The sequence below is a fragment of the Danio aesculapii genome, chromosome 13 (genome assembly GCF_903798145.1).
Source record: "Danio aesculapii chromosome 13, fDanAes4.1, whole genome shotgun sequence".
Lineage (NCBI taxonomy): Eukaryota > Metazoa > Chordata > Actinopteri > Cypriniformes > Danionidae > Danio > Danio aesculapii.
In genome coordinates, this window is record NC_079447.1 from 43,048,002 (window position 1) to 43,067,550 (window position 19,549).

General features: G+C 36.3%; 1 protein-coding gene across 1 annotated transcript in view; it reads left to right on the top strand.

Annotated features, from left to right (window-relative positions):
- The window catches only part of thada (THADA armadillo repeat containing), a 78,749-nt gene that overhangs the window by 605 nt on the left and 58,595 nt on the right, over window positions 1-19,549 (top strand). Inside the window, exons 3-16 of the mRNA XM_056470660.1 lie at window positions 308-414; window positions 1,301-1,434; window positions 1,559-1,707; window positions 8,043-8,075; window positions 8,162-8,210; window positions 8,343-8,539; window positions 8,631-8,725; window positions 8,851-9,071; window positions 11,932-12,635; window positions 13,528-13,682; window positions 13,785-13,940; window positions 14,031-14,126; window positions 15,435-15,558; window positions 17,794-17,939. Of these exons, the coding sequence (XP_056326635.1) occupies window positions 308-414; window positions 1,301-1,434; window positions 1,559-1,707; window positions 8,043-8,075; window positions 8,162-8,210; window positions 8,343-8,539; window positions 8,631-8,725; window positions 8,851-9,071; window positions 11,932-12,635; window positions 13,528-13,682; window positions 13,785-13,940; window positions 14,031-14,126; window positions 15,435-15,558; window positions 17,794-17,939 (2,366 nt within the window). The remainder of the gene's footprint in view (window positions 1-307; window positions 415-1,300; window positions 1,435-1,558; window positions 1,708-8,042; window positions 8,076-8,161; window positions 8,211-8,342; window positions 8,540-8,630; window positions 8,726-8,850; window positions 9,072-11,931; window positions 12,636-13,527; window positions 13,683-13,784; window positions 13,941-14,030; window positions 14,127-15,434; window positions 15,559-17,793; window positions 17,940-19,549) is intronic.

Sequence of the window (19,549 nt, forward strand, 5' to 3'; positions counted from 1 at the left end):
AACATCCATACACTCTCATTCATACACATACACTACGGACAATTTAGCTTACCCAATTCACCTATACTACATGATTTTTGGACTTGTGGGAGAAACCGGAACACCCGGAGGAAACCCACGCAAACACGGGAAGAACATGCAAACTCCACACAGTAATGCCAACTGACCGGGGCTCGAACCAGTGACCATCTTGATGTGAGACGATTATGCTACCCAATGCACCACCATGCTGCCCCATTTATTTATTTATTTATTTATTTACAATGCTTATGGTTTCCGTTTCTTTATATTTTGTGCTTGCTTTCAGATTCACTATCTGTGGAAGGTGATTGTAAGTCTACAGAGCTTGCTCAGCTACTGAAGGACAGTTTGTCTTCCTTTGACCCAGTCGAGCAGATCCAGCTCATCTCAAAGGTTGGTCTGCATTACATTCATCCTATAGGGGAATTACCAACCTACATTAGACATGACATCACATGGGTTCAACCAAGCATACCAGTTTCAAAAAAAGACCAGTTCCAATAGCAAACATATCGTGTTGTGCGGTAGGATGCAAAATTCAGAAGTCCAGAAATAGAAAGCTAATTTTACCGTACACCACACTGCTTTTAATGCCAACCGCAGATGTCTTTGGCTAAAAGGGAGCTGAATGGAGTGAGGACCTAATTAAAAATGCTCAACTGGTGTAGTTCTCTGTCAGATAGCAGTTGTTTTGCTTGTTGATGATTACCTAGACCTTGTATAGCTCATTCGTCTTTCCTTGTCTTTGGCTAGGCAGAACCTCTGTTTCTAGCACTACATAGTTTTGAATTTGGTAATCATGAAGCATTATTTCTTGCACATGACCACACAGAACAACATTGTAGGCATCCAAAGACTTGCGGGCCTTTAACTTCTCTCTTGTGAAATCACTTGGCGTTTCAATGAGATAGTTATCCAATATCCATTGAGAGGGTGCTATCGCAAATGGACCTGTCAGACGAACGCCGCTTACTTTAACGTTAATTTTGAAGAATAACTGTGCTTATAACAGGGTGACAAGCTGTTATAATATGCTGAAAGCATTATGTAAACAATATATAATTAATAGAACTTATTTCTATTACAACAACAAACTCTGTAACAATTCGGATGTCATTCCCTCGCTATAAATGCTAGCGCTCCCGTTTTTTTTCTGCAAACTCGCTGCACGCGCATTCTGAATGTGTACAAACCAGTAATTCGTCTATAGATCTGAAGCATGTGATCACATTCAATATAATTCAGTGTATAACACAAATACTTTGTATGTTGATTGCAGGCAGGCTGCATGCTGGAGCAGCTGAAAGAGGATGAGTCTCCTTCGATTCCTTTATTGGAGGCCTGTCTGCATGCCCTATCATTCCTGTATATCAACCTACCAGCTAAGAATCCATTGAAAAGAGCTGTATCAAGGTTAAAATAACTTATAATTCACATGTAATCAAAAAATCACCAACTTTATCGTAAAAGTAATTACTTCTGGAGTATCTGTTTACCTATACTTACTTGTTTATGATGCTTACATTTCTTTCCTCAGTGCATTGGGTAGTGGTCCAGATTGGCTACAGCAGCAAATGGTTAGATGTCTGTCTGAGGGTCTGTCTGCTGCTTTCTCCTCTGCAGGCACAGATAATTTCTCAAACCTAACGGATAGCATCACTTCCTGTCTGGGTGGCTTTGTAATCGGTATGAATGGTGATGTCATTATATATGATTGAGTCATAATATCAGAGATATAGTACTTAACATGTTTTGGTTATTTAGGTTTTCTTTGCTAGACATTCATATTTAGCACAGGTTAAAGGAACACCCCACTTCATTGAAAAAGGCTCATTTAACTCTTATAATTAAACAGTTGACTTGAACCATTTTTATATCCATTCAGCTGATTCCTTGATCTGGTAGGTTCACTTTTAGCATTTTGCTCAAAAAAACTGTTTTGATGATTTTCTTATTTAAAGCTAAAGAGTATTCTGTAGTTACATTGTGTAATGAGACAAACGGAAAATGAAAAGATTGAAATTTTTAGGTCAGCGTTGCTAAGAATTATACTCACATTCTGGAGTAATATTCAAGAATCTTTGCCATTATAATGTGCCTTCACCAGGAGTATGGTGATAAATCTTGTGAGCGCAGTATTACAAGGCGAGAGTACATTCATGTAATATGAGCAATCATATGTAAAATCCCACCTTCGGATGTAAAGCCACTAATAAAAGGCTATATTCTCAACAAATGGCAAACCGAATGGGATCAGTGCTCAGAAAATAAACTTTTTGAAATTCAGCCAGAAATAGGAAGAAAATCTAATAAATTTTTTAAGTCAAGACATGATGAGATAATTTATACAAGATGGCACATTGGACACACTAGACTCACACATGAACATTTATTCAAAGGAGAAGAACCCCCAAAATGTCTATATTGCAACAGAAACCAAACTGTTAAACATATTCTTGTGGAGTGGCCCATTTTTTATGTTATCAGACAACAATTTTTATCTGGACAGACTTTAAATGAAATATTTTTAAATGTGAATCCGTCTAAAATTGTACAATTTTTATCAAAAGGAAACCTTAAACGGTTTTAGATTTTTATCTTATGTATTATCATTATTATTATTATTATTATTATTATTATTATTATCATTATTATTATTTATGTATTTTACCTTGTGTATTATTTATTGCTGTTGATCACTTTTAATTGTTAGAATATTTTTAGAATTATAGAAAATTGGTATTTATAAAACGTGGTTAATTTGATAAAATTTTTTTGACATAGCCATAGAAGCTAAAATGGCAATAAAATTAAAACTCTCTCTCTCTCTCTTCTTGCATGCTCAAATATTCGCTGCTCGTGTGTCTTTTAAACAGATGTGTATGCGGTGGCTGCAGTGATGTTAATTTCAGTTAAGGCACCTGTTTTTAAAAATATCTGGTACCATGGGGTTTTTTTTGCGTTACTTTATTTTTCAATGTTTATAGTTTACATAAACAATGAAAGCCTCAGCTTAGATTGTAGTGATCATTATGGAATGATCTTCATGCATTCAGCTTATTTTTTAGTGTATTGTTTGATGCGTAGCATTATATTATGTCTTTTATAAGGACTATTATTAACTGTAATTCTCCAAATAGAAAAAAGTTGGTTTGTTGGTTAAACACATCAAATCATACTAAATTTGTTGCGTTATATGATGGAGTATTACAGTGTATCTTACGTCTTAATGGTTTCAAGGCGGCCTCTCAAAGCAACCTATTCTCATGTGCTGCGTAATATCACTCCACCTGTTTTTTTGTACTGTTACTCTATTGTTGACTCTAATGGGAGTATTGTTTTTAGCAACATTGGCCTAGAAAATAGAAACCTTTAATATTATATACACACAATATGTTACAAAAGTGAGTACACCGCTCACATTTCTGCAAATATTTATATATTTTCTCTTTAATGAAAAGTAGTCGGTGTAAAGTTCGTTTAGCAGTGTAAATTTATTGACCCCTCAAGAAAAAAAAAAAATACAGCCAATAATGGCTGAACCCCTGGCAACAAAAGTGAGTACACCCCTAAGTGAAAATGTACAAATTGAGCACAATTAGTCATTTTTCTTTCCCCTGTGTCATGTGACTCATTAGTCACCAAATAGCAGAGTAGTTAAATTTGGTATAAAAGCTCTCCACTCTCTCAACCTGGCCACTGAAAGTTCAACATGTCACTTTATGGCAGACAACTCACAATTGTTGCTTTGCATAAAGATGGCCTAGGCTATAAGAAGATAGCCAACACTCTAAAACTGTGCTGCAGCACAGTGGGCAATACCATTCAGCGCTTTTAAAAGGACAGGTTCTTCTCAGAACAGGCCTCGCCATGGTTGGCCAAAGAAGCTGAGTGAATGTTCAGTCACATCCAAAGATTGTCTTTAAAAAACAGGAATGAGTCCTTCCAGCATTGCTGCAGAGATTAAAGGGATGTGAGGTCAGCCTGTCAGTACTCAGACCGTACGCCTCACGCTGCATCAAATTGGTCTGCATGGTTGTCATCCTACTGTAGAATAAAGCCTCTTCTAAAGATGATGCACAAGAAAGCTCGCAAACAATTTGCTGCAGACATGCAAACTAAGGACCAGGATTACTGGAACCATGTCCTGTGGTCTGATGAGACCAAGATAAACCTATTTGGTTCAGATGGTGTCAAGCGTGTGTGACGAGGAGGTGAGGAGCACAAAGACAAGTGTGTCTTGCCTACCGTTAAACATGGTGATGGGAGTGTCATGATGTGGGGCTGCATGAGTGCTGCTGGCATTGGGGAGCTACATTTCATTGAGGTAAACATAAATTCTAAGCATGATCATGCAGAGCATGATCCCCTCCCTCCAGAAACTGGGCCGCAAAGCAGTGTTCGAGCATGATAATGACCCCAAGCACAACTCTTAAGATGACCACTGGCTTGCTAAAGAGGCTCAGGGTAAAGGTGATGGACTGGCCAAGCATGTCTCCAGACCTAAACCCCATAGAACACCTCTGGGGCATCCTGAAAAGGAAGGTGGAGGAGCACAAGATATCAAATGTCCACCACCTCCATGATGTTGTGATGGAGGAGTGGAAGAGGACTCCAGTGGCAACCTGTAAAGCTCTGGTCAACTCCTTGCCCAAGAGAATTAAAGCCATGCTGGAAAATGATGATGGCCACACAAAATATTAACATTTCAATTTTATCCTAGGGGTGTACTCACTTTGTTTGCCAGGGGTTCAGCTATTATTGGCTGTATTTTTAGTTATTTTGAGGGGACAATAAATTTACACTGCTAAACAAACTTTATACTGACTACTTTTCTGCAGGGCTGTCTTATGAAAAGATACAGATAAATATTTGCAGAAATGTGAGGGGTGTACTCACTTTTGTGACATACGACATACTGTATGTATGTGTAATACATAGAATGACCTGTAATAATGAATACAATTTTACAGTAAAAGGGTAATTATTATTCCCAAAATACTGTGAAATCCCATCAATAAAATTATCTAAACTAACTATTTCAGAAAGCCATGTAATACATTTGAAAAACAAAGAGCATGTGGGGGAATCATTTTCTAATGCAGATGATTTCGACTTACCGGGGGCCCATTAGCCCCAGTTAGGCCAAGAGGCCCAGGTGGGCCTGGGGGGCCAGGAGGTCCCGGTGGTCCTTCTGCTCCAGGCTCACACTGCTAAGATACAGAAAGTTAGCATGTGAGATAAAGATTAAAAAGCCATTTGGGTGTAAGGTACATTTCTAAACATCAAGGCTGGATCCATTCTGATTCAAATCCAATAATTCACAATAATCAGATATGAGAATATAAAAAAGTGCATTTGCGGATTAATTTTCCACTCAAATTCCTTCATAAACATATTTAGAACTATTGTACATACATGTATCTACAATGGGTAACACTTTATGTTGATGGTCCATTTGAGTATTAGTAGACTGTCTGCCTAATATCAGCTCCTTCAACAGACATTTAACTGACTATATTAAAGTTTCCAACTTACACTAACCCCAATCCCAACCCTAACCCCAACCTAACAGTCTACTTATAATCTATTGATAATTAGTTGGCATATAGATGCAATGTAACCTAAATTCAACAAACGGACCATCAAAATAAAGTGTGACCCTACAATGTACTGTATCACCACAGAAACCATGGATTTTGAAGCTGAAAGGAACCCGAGCCTTAAGGTTGAGTTGAGAGTCAATGATCAGGATGTGATGATAGTTTTGGTTATCCTACCACATAAAGTACCATGTTTGGAGGAAAATGGGAAAACATTTGAAAACATATATATATATATATATATATATATATATATATATATATATATATATATATATATATATATATATATATATATATATATATATATATATATATATATTACACAATATTTTTTACTTACCCACTAAAAACCATAGGTATAACTTATATTAAACAAAAAACAAAAACATTAATCAGAATTTTTTCATCAAAATGTTCTAAGAAAACATAAAAGAAAAATTTCTTAGACGCTCATCATTTCATCAATTCGGGGCACTGACGATGCACAAAAATTCTTGAATTAAAAATTTTAAATATATTTATATTTATACAATTGTAATACAATTTTGTCCTTTAACAAAAGCAGTTGGATATACGAACCGTATCTATAATTTTACCTGCTTAAAGAAAACACTCTTTTTGAATGTATCAATCAAAACTCAAATACAATTACAGAAGACAACGTGAGCATTTATAGCAAATAAACTAATGTAAGTATTTTTCTGCGTGCTTTCTGAGTGTTGTCGAGCGTGTTCTTACATCCCAATGTTTGGTCATTGTGTTCACATGCTCAACGGAAAGGGCTACTATTGGCTCTAAAGCTATCTATATACGCATAATAAAGTGCACATTGCGCAGCTATCACAGCTAATTCAGGATAGACGCCGTGTAGAAAACTCACTCTAGGCACTCGTGTCAGGATCCACAAGCATCACTTTAATAACAATAGAGGAAAGGAAAAGTTACCTTACAAACATGAAAGCAGTTTAAGGGTCCAAAGTGAGAGAGAGAGCGCTTTCATTTTCTTTCTAGCAGTGAAATGTCTCCTGGTTTTACTGTACTTTAGTATCAGTCAAAGACTGCCCAGCCTCACATGCAGTGAATTGTGCACAGTTGTCTGCTTTTTAAGTAGTTGGAGCATTTTAATTACACACCCTCGCCTGGTTCGAATAAACTTGAATTGAAAAACCTGGTTTATAATTAGATATATGACTATTAATTTATTTCTTTTAATATTGAATGGCATTAAAGGTTTGTTTTTTTTAAACTATTGTTAAATGACATTTTAGGCAATGCGGTGGCGCAGCAGGTAGTGCTGTCACCTCACAGCAAGAAGGTCGCTGGTTTGAACCTCGGCTGGGTCAGTTGGCGTTTCTGTGTGGAGTTTGCATGTTCTCCCCGTGTTCGCATGGCTTTCCTCCGGGTGCTCTGCTTTTCCCCACAGTCCAAAGACATGCGGTACAGGTAAATTGGGTAGGCTAAATTGTCCATAGTGTATAAGTGTGAATGAGTGTGTATGGATGTTTCCCAGAGATGGGTTGCAGCTGGAAGGGCATCCGCTGCATAAAACGTGCTAGATAAGTTGGCAGTTCAAATTTGGACTAAGCCTCAAAAAAAATGAATGAATGAATAAATGACATTTTGAGTATTTCTGTGATTGCAAACAAAGCTAACTTTTCATTATTTCTCCAGTCTTCACTGTCTTCACTTCAGAAATCAATTTAAAAGTGCTGTATGTAAGTTTTTGACTCTAAAGCATAAAAATACTATAATATGTTTGCAGATATTTAAGAAACATGCCAAGTGAACATTGTTTATCTAAAAAACAATGCTAAAGTCAGATATTCTGCTTTAAATATGTGTTTTCCATGCAATGGTCAAACCAGGAATAAGCAGGCGGATGGTCGTAAGACAGTAAGACAAGTAAAGCACAGTAAAAAACACAGTAAAGCAAGACAATAGAAAAGCATTGTAATGTCACAAGTGCAGTAAACAAGACTCAGCAACTAGTGTGTGTGTCTGTGCTGCTTAAATAGTCCATGTAATCAGTCTTTGACAATCCTCTAGCTGCGTGTTTGCAATCAGTCAAGATCAGGAACAGCTGTGTGTGTGTGGTACATGACTTGAGCTTGTAATCCATGAAATGGTGGATTTGTAGTCCGTTAGCGATCAGTGTATAGATCTGCTCAGGCTGGATCGCTGGTGACCGTGACAGTTACATTGTAACCTTATTGTTAATGACATTTCATTGAGTATTTTGAGAACGTTTGTGTAAAATAAATAAACAGGACACATATTGTGCGGGAAAAATGTTTTTACATTTAAGATTGTGTTATTATTTGATGTTTGAAATCCTTGTTTTTCCTTTGACCTGCTTACAGACAGCTTTTCTTAGCATTAGTGAATTAATGTAAAATTATTCTGTTTGGTGTACAGGTGAGAAATGTGTCCATCAGTTGTTAACAGAAGGTTAGTATACAAATCATTTGTCATCTTATCTTTGGATTTCTCAGCTTTTGTTTTTTTACAAATTAAGACTTTGACTTTTCTTATAGTTCTCCAGTTCTTTCAAAAGGCTTTGAATTACTACGTGGAGCAGAACAGGTACAATGTTCACCATTGTGTTGTACTGTGCTGTATGCATGGATAAAATGTTATGTTCTGTTTTTGCTGAATACCTGCCAATTGCATGTAACATTTATTTTGTTGTGTCTTCGTGTTTGATGTGTTACTTAGGATTCTGGTCGGTTGTCACGTTGCTCAGGCTCAGCTGATGCAGTACTCTCTTGCCGCGGTGAAGGCCTCAATGCTAGTGGTTCAGCAATCCCAAGAACCTATTAGTACTGCAGTGCTTTCAGCTTCAAGTGACCAATCCGATCTCTATCAAGCTCTCAGTGGACTGCTCAACTGCTATACACGTGTTTTAACTGATGGTATTGTGAAGACTATCTATATACTATATACGCTATATTCTTCAAATCAAAATTGACCAATTGATATTATATTTATATATTTTTCATTCAGAAGAGTTTGTTCAGGCAGTTCAGAGCACTGCTGGGATGGCTGCTGTTTTACTTATTAGATCTTTATTGGGCAATGGAGACAATGTCTACTTTATTGTAAGTGAAAATTCTTCATCTATTGAAGTAGCTATTATCCAACTTTGATAAAATTCACTGTGAGTTGCATTTAATTCCATTCTGCACCGTGAAAAAAAAAGGTTGAGTGTGAAATGTGTTTTTAGGTTGCAGGTCTCCTTCAGTGTTCAGTAGATGCTGGCAGCACCCCTCAGTGGTTGAGGAAGAGCTGTGCATGTCTGTATGAGAGCAGCAGACCTGCAGCTGTTGCTCTGTATCTTAGTCATGGAGCTTTGGCAATGCTAAGCTGGAGAGGGAAGACACTCAGTTCACAGGCAGTGAGTCTTCTGCTGCTCATTCCTGATGTGCTCTTATCTTTACATACAAGGTACTGAATGATTACAATTACATTTACACAAAAGATATACTAAATTTAACAGTTGACACTTGTACACCTTGGATATGTTTGCAAAATTACGTTTCATACATACACTGCAATTTTCTATTAGATTTTATGTACACTACCAGTATTTATTTATTTTATTTACATTACAGTTTGGATTTGGTATGACGTTTTCAAAATATTTTTTAAAGTCTTGTCATATGCCCAGTTGCCCACCATGGATGTATTTTTTTTATCAAAAGTACAGTAAAACTTGTAATATATATTTTATATGTTTTCTAAGTTTTATTCCAATGCAGTTTATTTCTGTGATTGCAAACAAAGCTAACGTTTCATTATTACTCCAGTCTTCACTGTCAAATACTCTTCAGAAATCAATTTAAAGGTGCTGTATGTAAGTTTTTGACTCTTCTAAAGCATAAAAATACCATAATATGTTTGCAGATATTTAAGAAACATGCCAAGTGAACATTGTTTATCTGAAAAACAATGCTGAAGTGAGATAATCTGCTTGGAAAATGTGTTTTCCGTGCAGGAACGCTGTCTTTGTTTTGGTTATTTTAAGAAACCTTGACTTTTAAAAACCGCGGTATACCTTGAAAACTGTTATCGTTCCATGCCTACTCTGGTGAACCGTAGCAAACTCCGAAATAAGACGCAAATTCAGAGTTCCATATGAGGTTATTAATTAGCAAATAATATAAATATTGCAAGTGTAAACATTAGGTGAGCAGGTTACTGTAACGTTATGTGACGCTGACAACGGAAGTGTGGATCCAAATGTAAGTTTATTAAACAGAGAATGGTCAGGAAAGCAATGGTCAAAGCAGGAGTAAGCAGATGTACACTGACAATCCAGAGTCTTAGTCAAATAAACAGGCAGATGGTTGGAAGGCAGGCAGCAGACAGGAATAAACAGACAAAAAAGGCGAGGGTCCAAACACGGTAAAGCAAGACAATAGAAAAGCATTTTAATGTCACTAGCGCAGTAAACAGGACTCAGCAACTAGTGTGTGTGTGTTTGTGCTGCTTAAATAGTCCATGTAATCGGTATTTGACAATCCTCTGGCTGTGTGTGTGTGTGTGTGTGTGTGTGTGTGTGTGTGTGTGTGTGTGCGTGTGCGTGTGCGTGTGCGTGTGTGTGTGTGTGTGTGTGTGTAATCAGTCAGGATCAGGAACAGCTCTGTGTGTGTGTGGTGCATGATCGTACCGCGTACAGTCCATGAAATGGTGGATTTGTAGTCCATTAGCAATCAGTGTATATACCAGCGATCTGCTTTGGCTGGATCGCTGGTGACCGTGACAGTTACATTGTACTGAGTAGAATAAACTTTTTATTCGGTTAGAAAAAATGCCCATAAGCTACAATGGAAACACTTTTATCGAACAAATTCCAGTATGTGCATTAAAAAAGGTCATGTGATTTTTGTTATAAGAGATCATGTGATGATAAAAATGTGTGTGAATGGACAAACCAGTAGGCTAAGCACACTGTAAAACATCTGAAATGTTGGTTTGGTCATTCTAAAACGCCTTAACTGTTTCAGTATTAGTGTTTTTACATTATTAATTACCTCCAGAACTGTCAAGAGAATTAGTCTGCTCTGCATCTCATGCCTTCAAACACCACCACATGTTCATTGCGTGTCGGCATCGTCTTCTGAGGCGCAAGTTATGTATTAAATAAAGAAAAGAGTCACAATTCCTTTTTTACTGTTGATATTTGGTGCCAGTTAATCAGGAAGTGACGAATTTATTCTCTTTGACTTATTGATGGAAACGCTGCTTTATTCGCAAATCTTTTAAGCGATATTCCTGTCTCTCTTTTCACCCTGTGTCCTAACAACACGCTACATGGCGAGTTTTGCAGTGCTAAGCAATTTGGCTGTTTGCACCAAATGTAGCCTGACAGAAATTTATATACAGCAATTCAGAAGCACAGAAAATGCACTCACTCATCAAATAGTAAGGTTTAAAGTGTAATTAATGCATATTAAACCTCTTTAACATTATTAAATGTACATGCTGAATCACTGATATGTGTCAAGCTGTTTATTTTATTTTCAAGATCTGAGGTGAACTGCCTGCTGCTGCTTTCAGTAGTATGGCAATAAATGTAAAATGGCATTCAAACTCACATATTTAGCATTTAACACTGAATAAAGCACATAAGGTGTACCTGAGGTGATCATGTCAGTTTTCAGTTGTACAGCTGCAAGAAATAGAAGTCGTTTCTAAAATATACATTTCAGGTGTTTGTTAGAACAAAAACTTTTAATATGGAAAATATTAATTCTATTGCGTACCGTTGCTTTTATTTAGAACATGACTTAAATCAGCCTTTAGGCTCCATCGTCAGACTCGCTCCGTCAATCTGGCAACTTGTGCTTGCGTTTGTTTTATACCTAGTTCAACCACTGTGTGTCAAATTTACATACTGCACCTTTAATGTACTGATTTGGTGTGCAGAGATAATTTGCATTACCTTTAACAATGGTGAAAACAGTTGTGCTACTAATGTTTTTTTGGAAAAATTATAATACTTTTTCAAAATTAAAACAAAATTGATTCATTAAAAATAGAAATCCTTTGTAATGTATCTGTTACTGTTGATAAGTACTGTTGAACAAATCCTGACACAATGCAAGTATTAAGTTCTTTGAAAAATACCCCATACCTCTGATCAGTACTTCATATTTAAAGAAAAAACTAAGCTAAAGCATAAGTATAAACACTTTTTTTACTATAGTAGCATCTGTTATATTTTCTTTACATAGTATACTATAGCATACGGTTAAGCCATTAAGAAGTTGATTGTGCTGTGTGACATGAATCTCTCCTTCAGAGTCAAGGAGTCCAGTACAGTGATGGTAGTGGCTCGAGTTTTGACTCTTTGGAGTGGAACTGCAGTTGACTGTGTCCAGGAAGACACGTGCCCTGCTCCCCTACACTTAAATCTGATTGGTGGCTCCCCTCTTATCATGCGCCTTCATCACCACATCTACACCCACTGGGAACATCCGTTGGATGGGGTTCGCCACCAAACACGCACCCTTTTCCAGAACCTTCTTACGATTCACCAGCATTGCAGTAATCACAAGTCCGATCCCACCAGTGACCCTTACGTCATCCAGCTCACCCAGGACCTTCTAGCTTTAGAGTGGCATATGAAAGGGAAATATGGTACACTGGCCTGCCTAGTGGAACATATAGGTGCAGAATATTTACTCAAGCTTGATGGTGGACTGCCGTCCAGATTGCTGGGACTGATGGGGGATCAAACATTGGCACCATATGCCAGTGATCTTCTGGAGAAGCTACTTGTCAGCCATAAGGCCCAGCTGTGTATGCGGTTTAAAAATGGGCATGGATGGATGGACAGGTGGCATGAGGTTTGGGTGACACCTCTTCTGCAGGTGCTGTGCACAGCCCAGTTGGATCAAACCACTTATATACTTGACTACTTCCTCCCCAAACTTCTACGCTGTAACCCCAGCAGCCTTAGCCACATGGTACAGACCCTGCAGGAGATGCCATCTTGCACGGAAAGTAAGAGCCTTTTAGTCTGCATTGTAACTTTTGTTTTACTGAAAAAAAATAGCTTAACGGGGCTAATAATTTTGACCTTCAAATGCATAAAAAAAAATTAAAAATGCTTTTAACCTGGCCGAAATAAAACAAATACGACTTTCTCCAGAAGAAAAAAAATATTATCAGACATACTGTGAAAACATCATTTGGGAAATATTTAAAAAAGAAAAAAAAAAAAATCAAAGGGGGGCTAATAATTCTGACTTCAACTGTATATAAAGTTAAAGGTATTTTTTTTTACATACAAATGCTTTTGGTGATGAGGAGACATGTGTCTTGAGCTTTGAATCGGGATGTCTGAACAATCATGTAAAAAATATTTTTAAAAATGAATGAAATCAATATGTGCTTAATTTAATCATAAAACAGTCCAGTAGTTTATGTGTGTGACATTTAAAGCTACAGTGAAAGAGACAATAGATAATAATTAAGGTCTAGGAAATACATTTTAAGAAAAGATGTCAAACAGATTTGTCGCTGAACAATCATAATCTGTGACAGTCTATTTAAATAACATTAATAATAAAGTTTAATGTACTGCCTGGTGTCCTGGAGTATGAAAGTACATGGTCAGACTTGGACTGAAGATTACATAAACTTTTTTAAAATTAATTTATTTTTTACTATTGTTTTTTTCACTGTGGATTAAATACAGCAGATTAATTATTCACTTAATGTGATCTAGCAAAATAAACATATGTTTTTATTTCAGTAATTTCAAATTCAAACTGCTCTCAGCAAGTGTATTTATAAAGTTTGCTATAGTAGAAATTACCATATGGCAATAGTAAACATGTATATTGGAGATGTTTTTGTAAGTGTTAAATGTGGTTGTTGTTTTTTTTTTTAGAGGTGACTGGTAATAGGGGTGCATTGGGGGCTCTGATGACGTGTCTGCGTGCTGCTCGTTCTCAGGGTGTTCTTAAGCTTGTGGATGAGAAGTTGTGGGGTTGCCTAGTGCCAATCCCACTAATGCAACAGGCTCTGGTGCACAAACATGATCAGGTAAACAATATTGCATTTTTGTATTCTTTAAAACATGTCTGACCTGCCAAGGTGTGTGTAATTGTTATGGTTTTAGATGGTGTTGTTGTTTTATTAATTCAGGTGAGAATGGATGCCTTGGGGTTGTTGTGTGAGACACATCGCAGCACAGAAACGGTGTCCAAAGATGAAATGGATTTGATTCGCCACTTCCTGCCATTTAATCTGAATAGTCAGTCACCCGGAATCAGACAGCAGACAGTCAGTCTGTTAAAGAAGGTTGGAACTCATGTTGCATAAAAGTTTGATTGTCCAGTGGGTTAATAAGTGTGTTCTAATTGGCTTACATCTGTTTTGTTGTGTTTTCAGCTCTTGTGTAGGGTGAAAGATAGTGCTCAGCTGCTGCAAAAGAGACTAGACCAACATGAGAATGACACAGATCAGGAGATCCTCAGCATATACAAGGTAGAGCTGTGGTATAACCTAAACAATCAGTTAAATTGCATAGACCATGGGTTCTCAACCGGTGGGCTGCAGCGATACTGCAGCTGGGCCGCGAGATGGCTTAAAATGAACTTGAAAATTTTACTATAATTTTTGGATTTCATTATTAATATGCTATATTAAAATGATTGAAGTAATGCACTTTCTGCTGTTCTCTCATTGATTACTTCAAACTCGGCTCAAAAACAGCCTCATGATCACGTCTGCAACTAGTCTGTTCGTTAACAAACAATGCATGGAGTGAAAGTATCTCTTTGTGTATTTTTGTGTGAACTATTTAATATATCCGCATTAATGTCCTGTGAGTGTTTTATAATGGACACGCACCTATACAGGAGGATCTCAGATTCAGTCAGTCCAGTTTAAAGCAGAAGCTGGTCTTTTGCAATTTCCCTGTTGACCTATGGTTCTCTTTTAATCTTTGTGTTTAATTAATAAAAATACACAAAAATAAATAAAAGATATATATATATATATATATATATATATATATATATATATATATATATATATATATATATATATATATAGTTTTACTATTTAGTTTTAGTTTAATATAATTACATTTAAATAAAATTATATTTTTTATAAAATTCTGATAATAGAAAGTCATAGAAGACACAACAAATGTATAATATATTATTTGTTAATAAATAAAGGTTTAAATGAGCATTTCATACAAACATTTTAGAGAAAATGACAGGCATGACACAGGTGAGTCTTCAAAAATTGATTGGAGAAAGATGTGGGCCCCGCACTGAAAAAGGTTGAGAACCCCTGTCATAGACCATTATTTCAACGATCATGATTTTTTTTTATCTGCACAAACGATTTTGCTCATTCTTGCATTTTAAACCTATGATATTGTGTCTAAGGAGTATGAAAAATGTAACGAAATATGCTAAATTTGAAGTTCTTATCTAAACATGAAATGCTAAGGAACAGAAAGATAAAGCCCCCTAGATGAGTGATTTGTTGAGTACAAGAGACACATATGACAAATTTGTTCAAATAAGATAAATGGGGGTTCTTTTAGTGATATTTGGATGGGTAATATTTGAGGGAGACTTGTCTAATTAATCACATAAAAAAGATAAAACATGCTAGTAGCTATAGTAAAATGTTAATATTGCAGATAGACCAAAGGCTGCAGTCATATATCATTTATTCTCATAGTGCTCCTTACTTGTTGCAAAGCCTAGTAACTCTAAAAAAAAAAGATAATTAAATAAATATGTTAAATATAAAGATTAGTTTATTTTTCATCAGGAGTTCCTGCATTGGTTCTGTGAGACGCTGTTCCAAGTGTTTCACCCAGGAGCCTCATTCTCCAGATGTCTGATGGCTTTGCACTTGCTGGGGATAATCGCTGAACATTTCACTTTTAACACAGGTATTACACAGACTTTCCTAAGGAATTTTAAACAATAACCTGATACTGAGTTTTCATTTGTTTTCTCTGCACAATTCAGAAGTAGATTATCATTCGGTGTTAACAAATAAATGTGTATTTACAAAAATAAATCATATTTCACAAATAAGTACAAACTTAATCCTACAAACTTAAGCATGGGCTGGTTTAAAAAACAAAACAACTTTTTTGTCCATCCATCCATCAGGATTATAAAATGCTAATTACATTAACAACATTACATTAACATAACAGATATTCATACAGCAGTGGATATTAACCTGTATCCTGTCACATTTGCATGCAAAAATAGTGTAAAGCTAAATGGGCGTGCTGTCTGTGTGTGTGTGCGTGTCCGCGCTGTGTGTGTGTGTCTGTGTGCGCGTGAACTTTGTATTCAAATTGTTTGTGACTCATCGTTGCAACTCCACAACAAATGCATCAAATATGCCTTTATGTCTGTCAGTTGTCTGAGGCAGCCAAGGGAGCAGATTAAGGAACGCTGACAGGCACGTGGGAATGGTGGGCGTGAAGGACTAGCCTTAAAGGCACAGTTAACAAAAACCGCTACCTGCTTTTCAGAGGTATAAAATATAAACTTCTGAAATTTATAATAAATAATCTGATGTGTTTTGAGCTGAAAATGCAGACACATTCTGGAGATACAAAAGACTTGTATTAAATCTGGAAAAAGGGGTAAACTATGTGCCCTTTTGGGATGATTTCCATTAGGACTAAAACTATAAACATGGCTTGGGAAAAAAAATTTACCAGTGTACATCTTGAAATAAAATGCCACTGCAACAAACTTTCTGTTAAAGCAGTTAAATAAAATAATGCATTTCAGACTACTTTTAACGCCCGACTTACCCGGGGATTTAGCGTCAGCTGACTTGGTGTATTTGCATACAGCGATCTGATTGGTGCTTGAAAAGTTGAGAAAGTCCCAACTTCTGCAGCGAGCAACACCACTGAACCGGCGCAGACGGATCCATGATGCAGTTCGGCAACACCTGACATCACCCATTTAAAGTGAATGGGAAGCATTGATGCCGTGTGAACGGGGCGAAAAACTTCTCTGGCAAAAATAAAATATTGAATGCAGGCAGACAATGTTCATTTATTTGTAATTGCTTATTTTAAAATAATTCTACTAGATTTTGTTTTTAACATCAAACATAAAGTGATGTCGTTTGCACCTGAAGAACAGATTAATTTCATTATGTAGTCCTGTTTCGAATATAAATCAGTAAAGGGGCAGGCAATGAGGCAAAGGTCATGGCCATGGTTTCTGTGTCGAGAATGGACTTGCATTCTCGTGATGCAGCTTGTCAGGTTACCTCAGAAGAAACCGTCTTTAAAGGAAGAGGGGTTGAAACTCTTTCAATTTAGCTATTGATCTCTGGTCAAAGAAACTACCCTTTACCAATGTGCTAATTTATTTCTTAAAATTGAGAAATCAAATGTATCAATTTCTTTTTCTTACATATAAGCTTGAACCCAGGCAGAGTGCATTTAAATAAAGAAAGAAAATATAAAGGAACTAGAGTGGCCCATAGATTAAAATTTTGCATTTATGTCTTGACTAGTGTTGTCACAATACTGGAATTTCACTCCCCATCCGTACTAAAATTTTTAAAATGTCCATTGATGTTTTGAGCTTGGTGGATTCAGGTAGATGCAACATCCATCTGGGTCTGCAAATTGTTGAGAATATGTGACCGCCGCTGTTTGACTTCAAATGGCAGTTGAGCTGGAAAGATTGCATCTGGAGTGATTTCAGTCTCGATCTGGATGTAACGGCACCAAAACTGTGAACTGAAGAAGAAATAGACCAGGAGAATTTTTGGGTTGCTTCAAAGCAGAATCCTCTGAGAACTCGCTATTGCTGTGTTGTTCATCAAAAAATCCGAACTAGTGCAGCCTTTCATTCAGTTAAATGCACAATTTAGTGGGCCATATTATTAGTAGAAACAAAAACTGCCCTGACAAGTTTAGTTGAATAATCTTGTTTCCAGGTCTTGCCTGAAAGTATTATCCAGCCATTTGTTAGAAAAAAGACACAGCCGAGCTGTAAACTTACAATTTGCATTACTTTGGAGACATGATACAAATGATTAAGACACTGCATAGTTGTTGTTCTTTTTATACACTTGTGACATCATACTGTTTTATAAACCAAATTTAAGAAATGAATTTGTTCAACCTCTCTTTCAGGTACGGGTGGGTTTGCGCTTGGAGAGTCTGTAAGTGCATCTCATGCCCAAGGTGTGCTGTTCTGTCTTGCAAGCAACTTTCCTGAAGTCAAACAGCTTGCGTGCAACCTCTTAAAGAAATTGCCCCCATCAGCAGTGCAACTCCAGGTAAGTGTGAACAAGAGTCTGAGACTAGGATTGGGTCATTTTCAAATATAATGATAACTTACAACTTATATGTACCTACATACATACATACATACATACATTATTATATATTACATGTATTATACATATATTTACATACAGCAAAACACACAGGGCTGCCCCTAATTATTCTGATCTAAGTTTTGTTGGTTGGTTATTCACAGAAAAAAAAAAAATATAGACAACAAGTGTATGCATGCTGTAGATACGTGAGCCGAACCCAGGCATTGTAGTCAGGCAGTTAGCATGCATTTACACTGAGCACTAGGGATGGGTATCATTAACGCTTTAATGGTGTTACTGATTTAATCAAAACCACTTATTGGTTCGGTACTTTAACGGTACTCTTATTTGTACCTTTTGTAGTGTTTTTTTTTTTATTTAAAAAAAAAACAAAACAACAAATTAAACAGAATTAACAACTCTTTATTTTATTGTTACTTTTTAAATGTAAACTAAAATGAAACTAATAATTATAAAACAAATAAAAAAACTGTAAAGGTATGTACAATGGTTTAAAGGAACAGAGTTAGAGCATGCAGGTAGACGCTTTTTAACTATTCTTCTGGAGAAAAATTAACATGTTTGCCTTTTCCTTCAGAAGTCAGGATCTTTCTTGGTTTATTGTGCTCCCTGCAAGTTGAAAATAGCCTTTTTAAGTTGCAAAATGCAGTTGAGGCTAATGTTTATGATTTATCATTAACACATTCACATAAATGAGTTAACTGTGTTTGGGATTAAACTTAATACAGTTTTTAAGCCTCTTGCAAAGTAAAAAAAGCTGTTTTTATAATTTTCTAAAAAGCAATGTTTATTATTATTCATCTATTTGTAAGATTTATTTAGGCTACTGCAGAAAAAGTGTAACAGAATGTGTTTGTCTTATAAACTATTAATATTATACTAAAATATAGAGACCAAATGTGACTGCTAGCACACAGTGCATCCGGAAAGTATTCATAGCGCTTCACTTTTTCCAAATTATTTTATGTTACAGCCTTATTCCAAAATGGATTAAATTCATTTATTTCCTCAAAACTCTACACACAATACTCCATAATGACAATGTAAAAAAAAGGTTGTTGTTTTTTAATTGTTGCAAATTTATTAAAAATAAAAAACCTAAAAAATCACAAGTACATAAGTATTCACAGTCTTTGCTCAATACTTTTTTGATGCACCTTTAGCAGAAATTACAGCCTCAAGTCTTTTTGAATATGATGCCACAAGCTTGCACACATGTCTTTAGGAATTTTTGCCTATTCCTCTTTGCAGTACCTCTCAAGCTCTATCAGGTTGGATGGGAAGCGACAGTGTACAGATATTTTCAGATCTCTCCAGAGATATTCAATAGGATTTAGGTCTGGGCTCTGGCTGCTGCTGAGAAACATCCCCACAGCATGATGCTGCCACCATCATGCTTCCCTGTAGGGATAGTATTAGCCTGGTGATGAGCGGTGCCTGGTTTTCTCTCCAAACTTAACCCCTGGAATTCACTCCAAAAAGTTCAATTTTAGTCTCATCAGACCACAGAATTTTGTTTCTTATGGTCTGAGAGTCCTTCAGATACC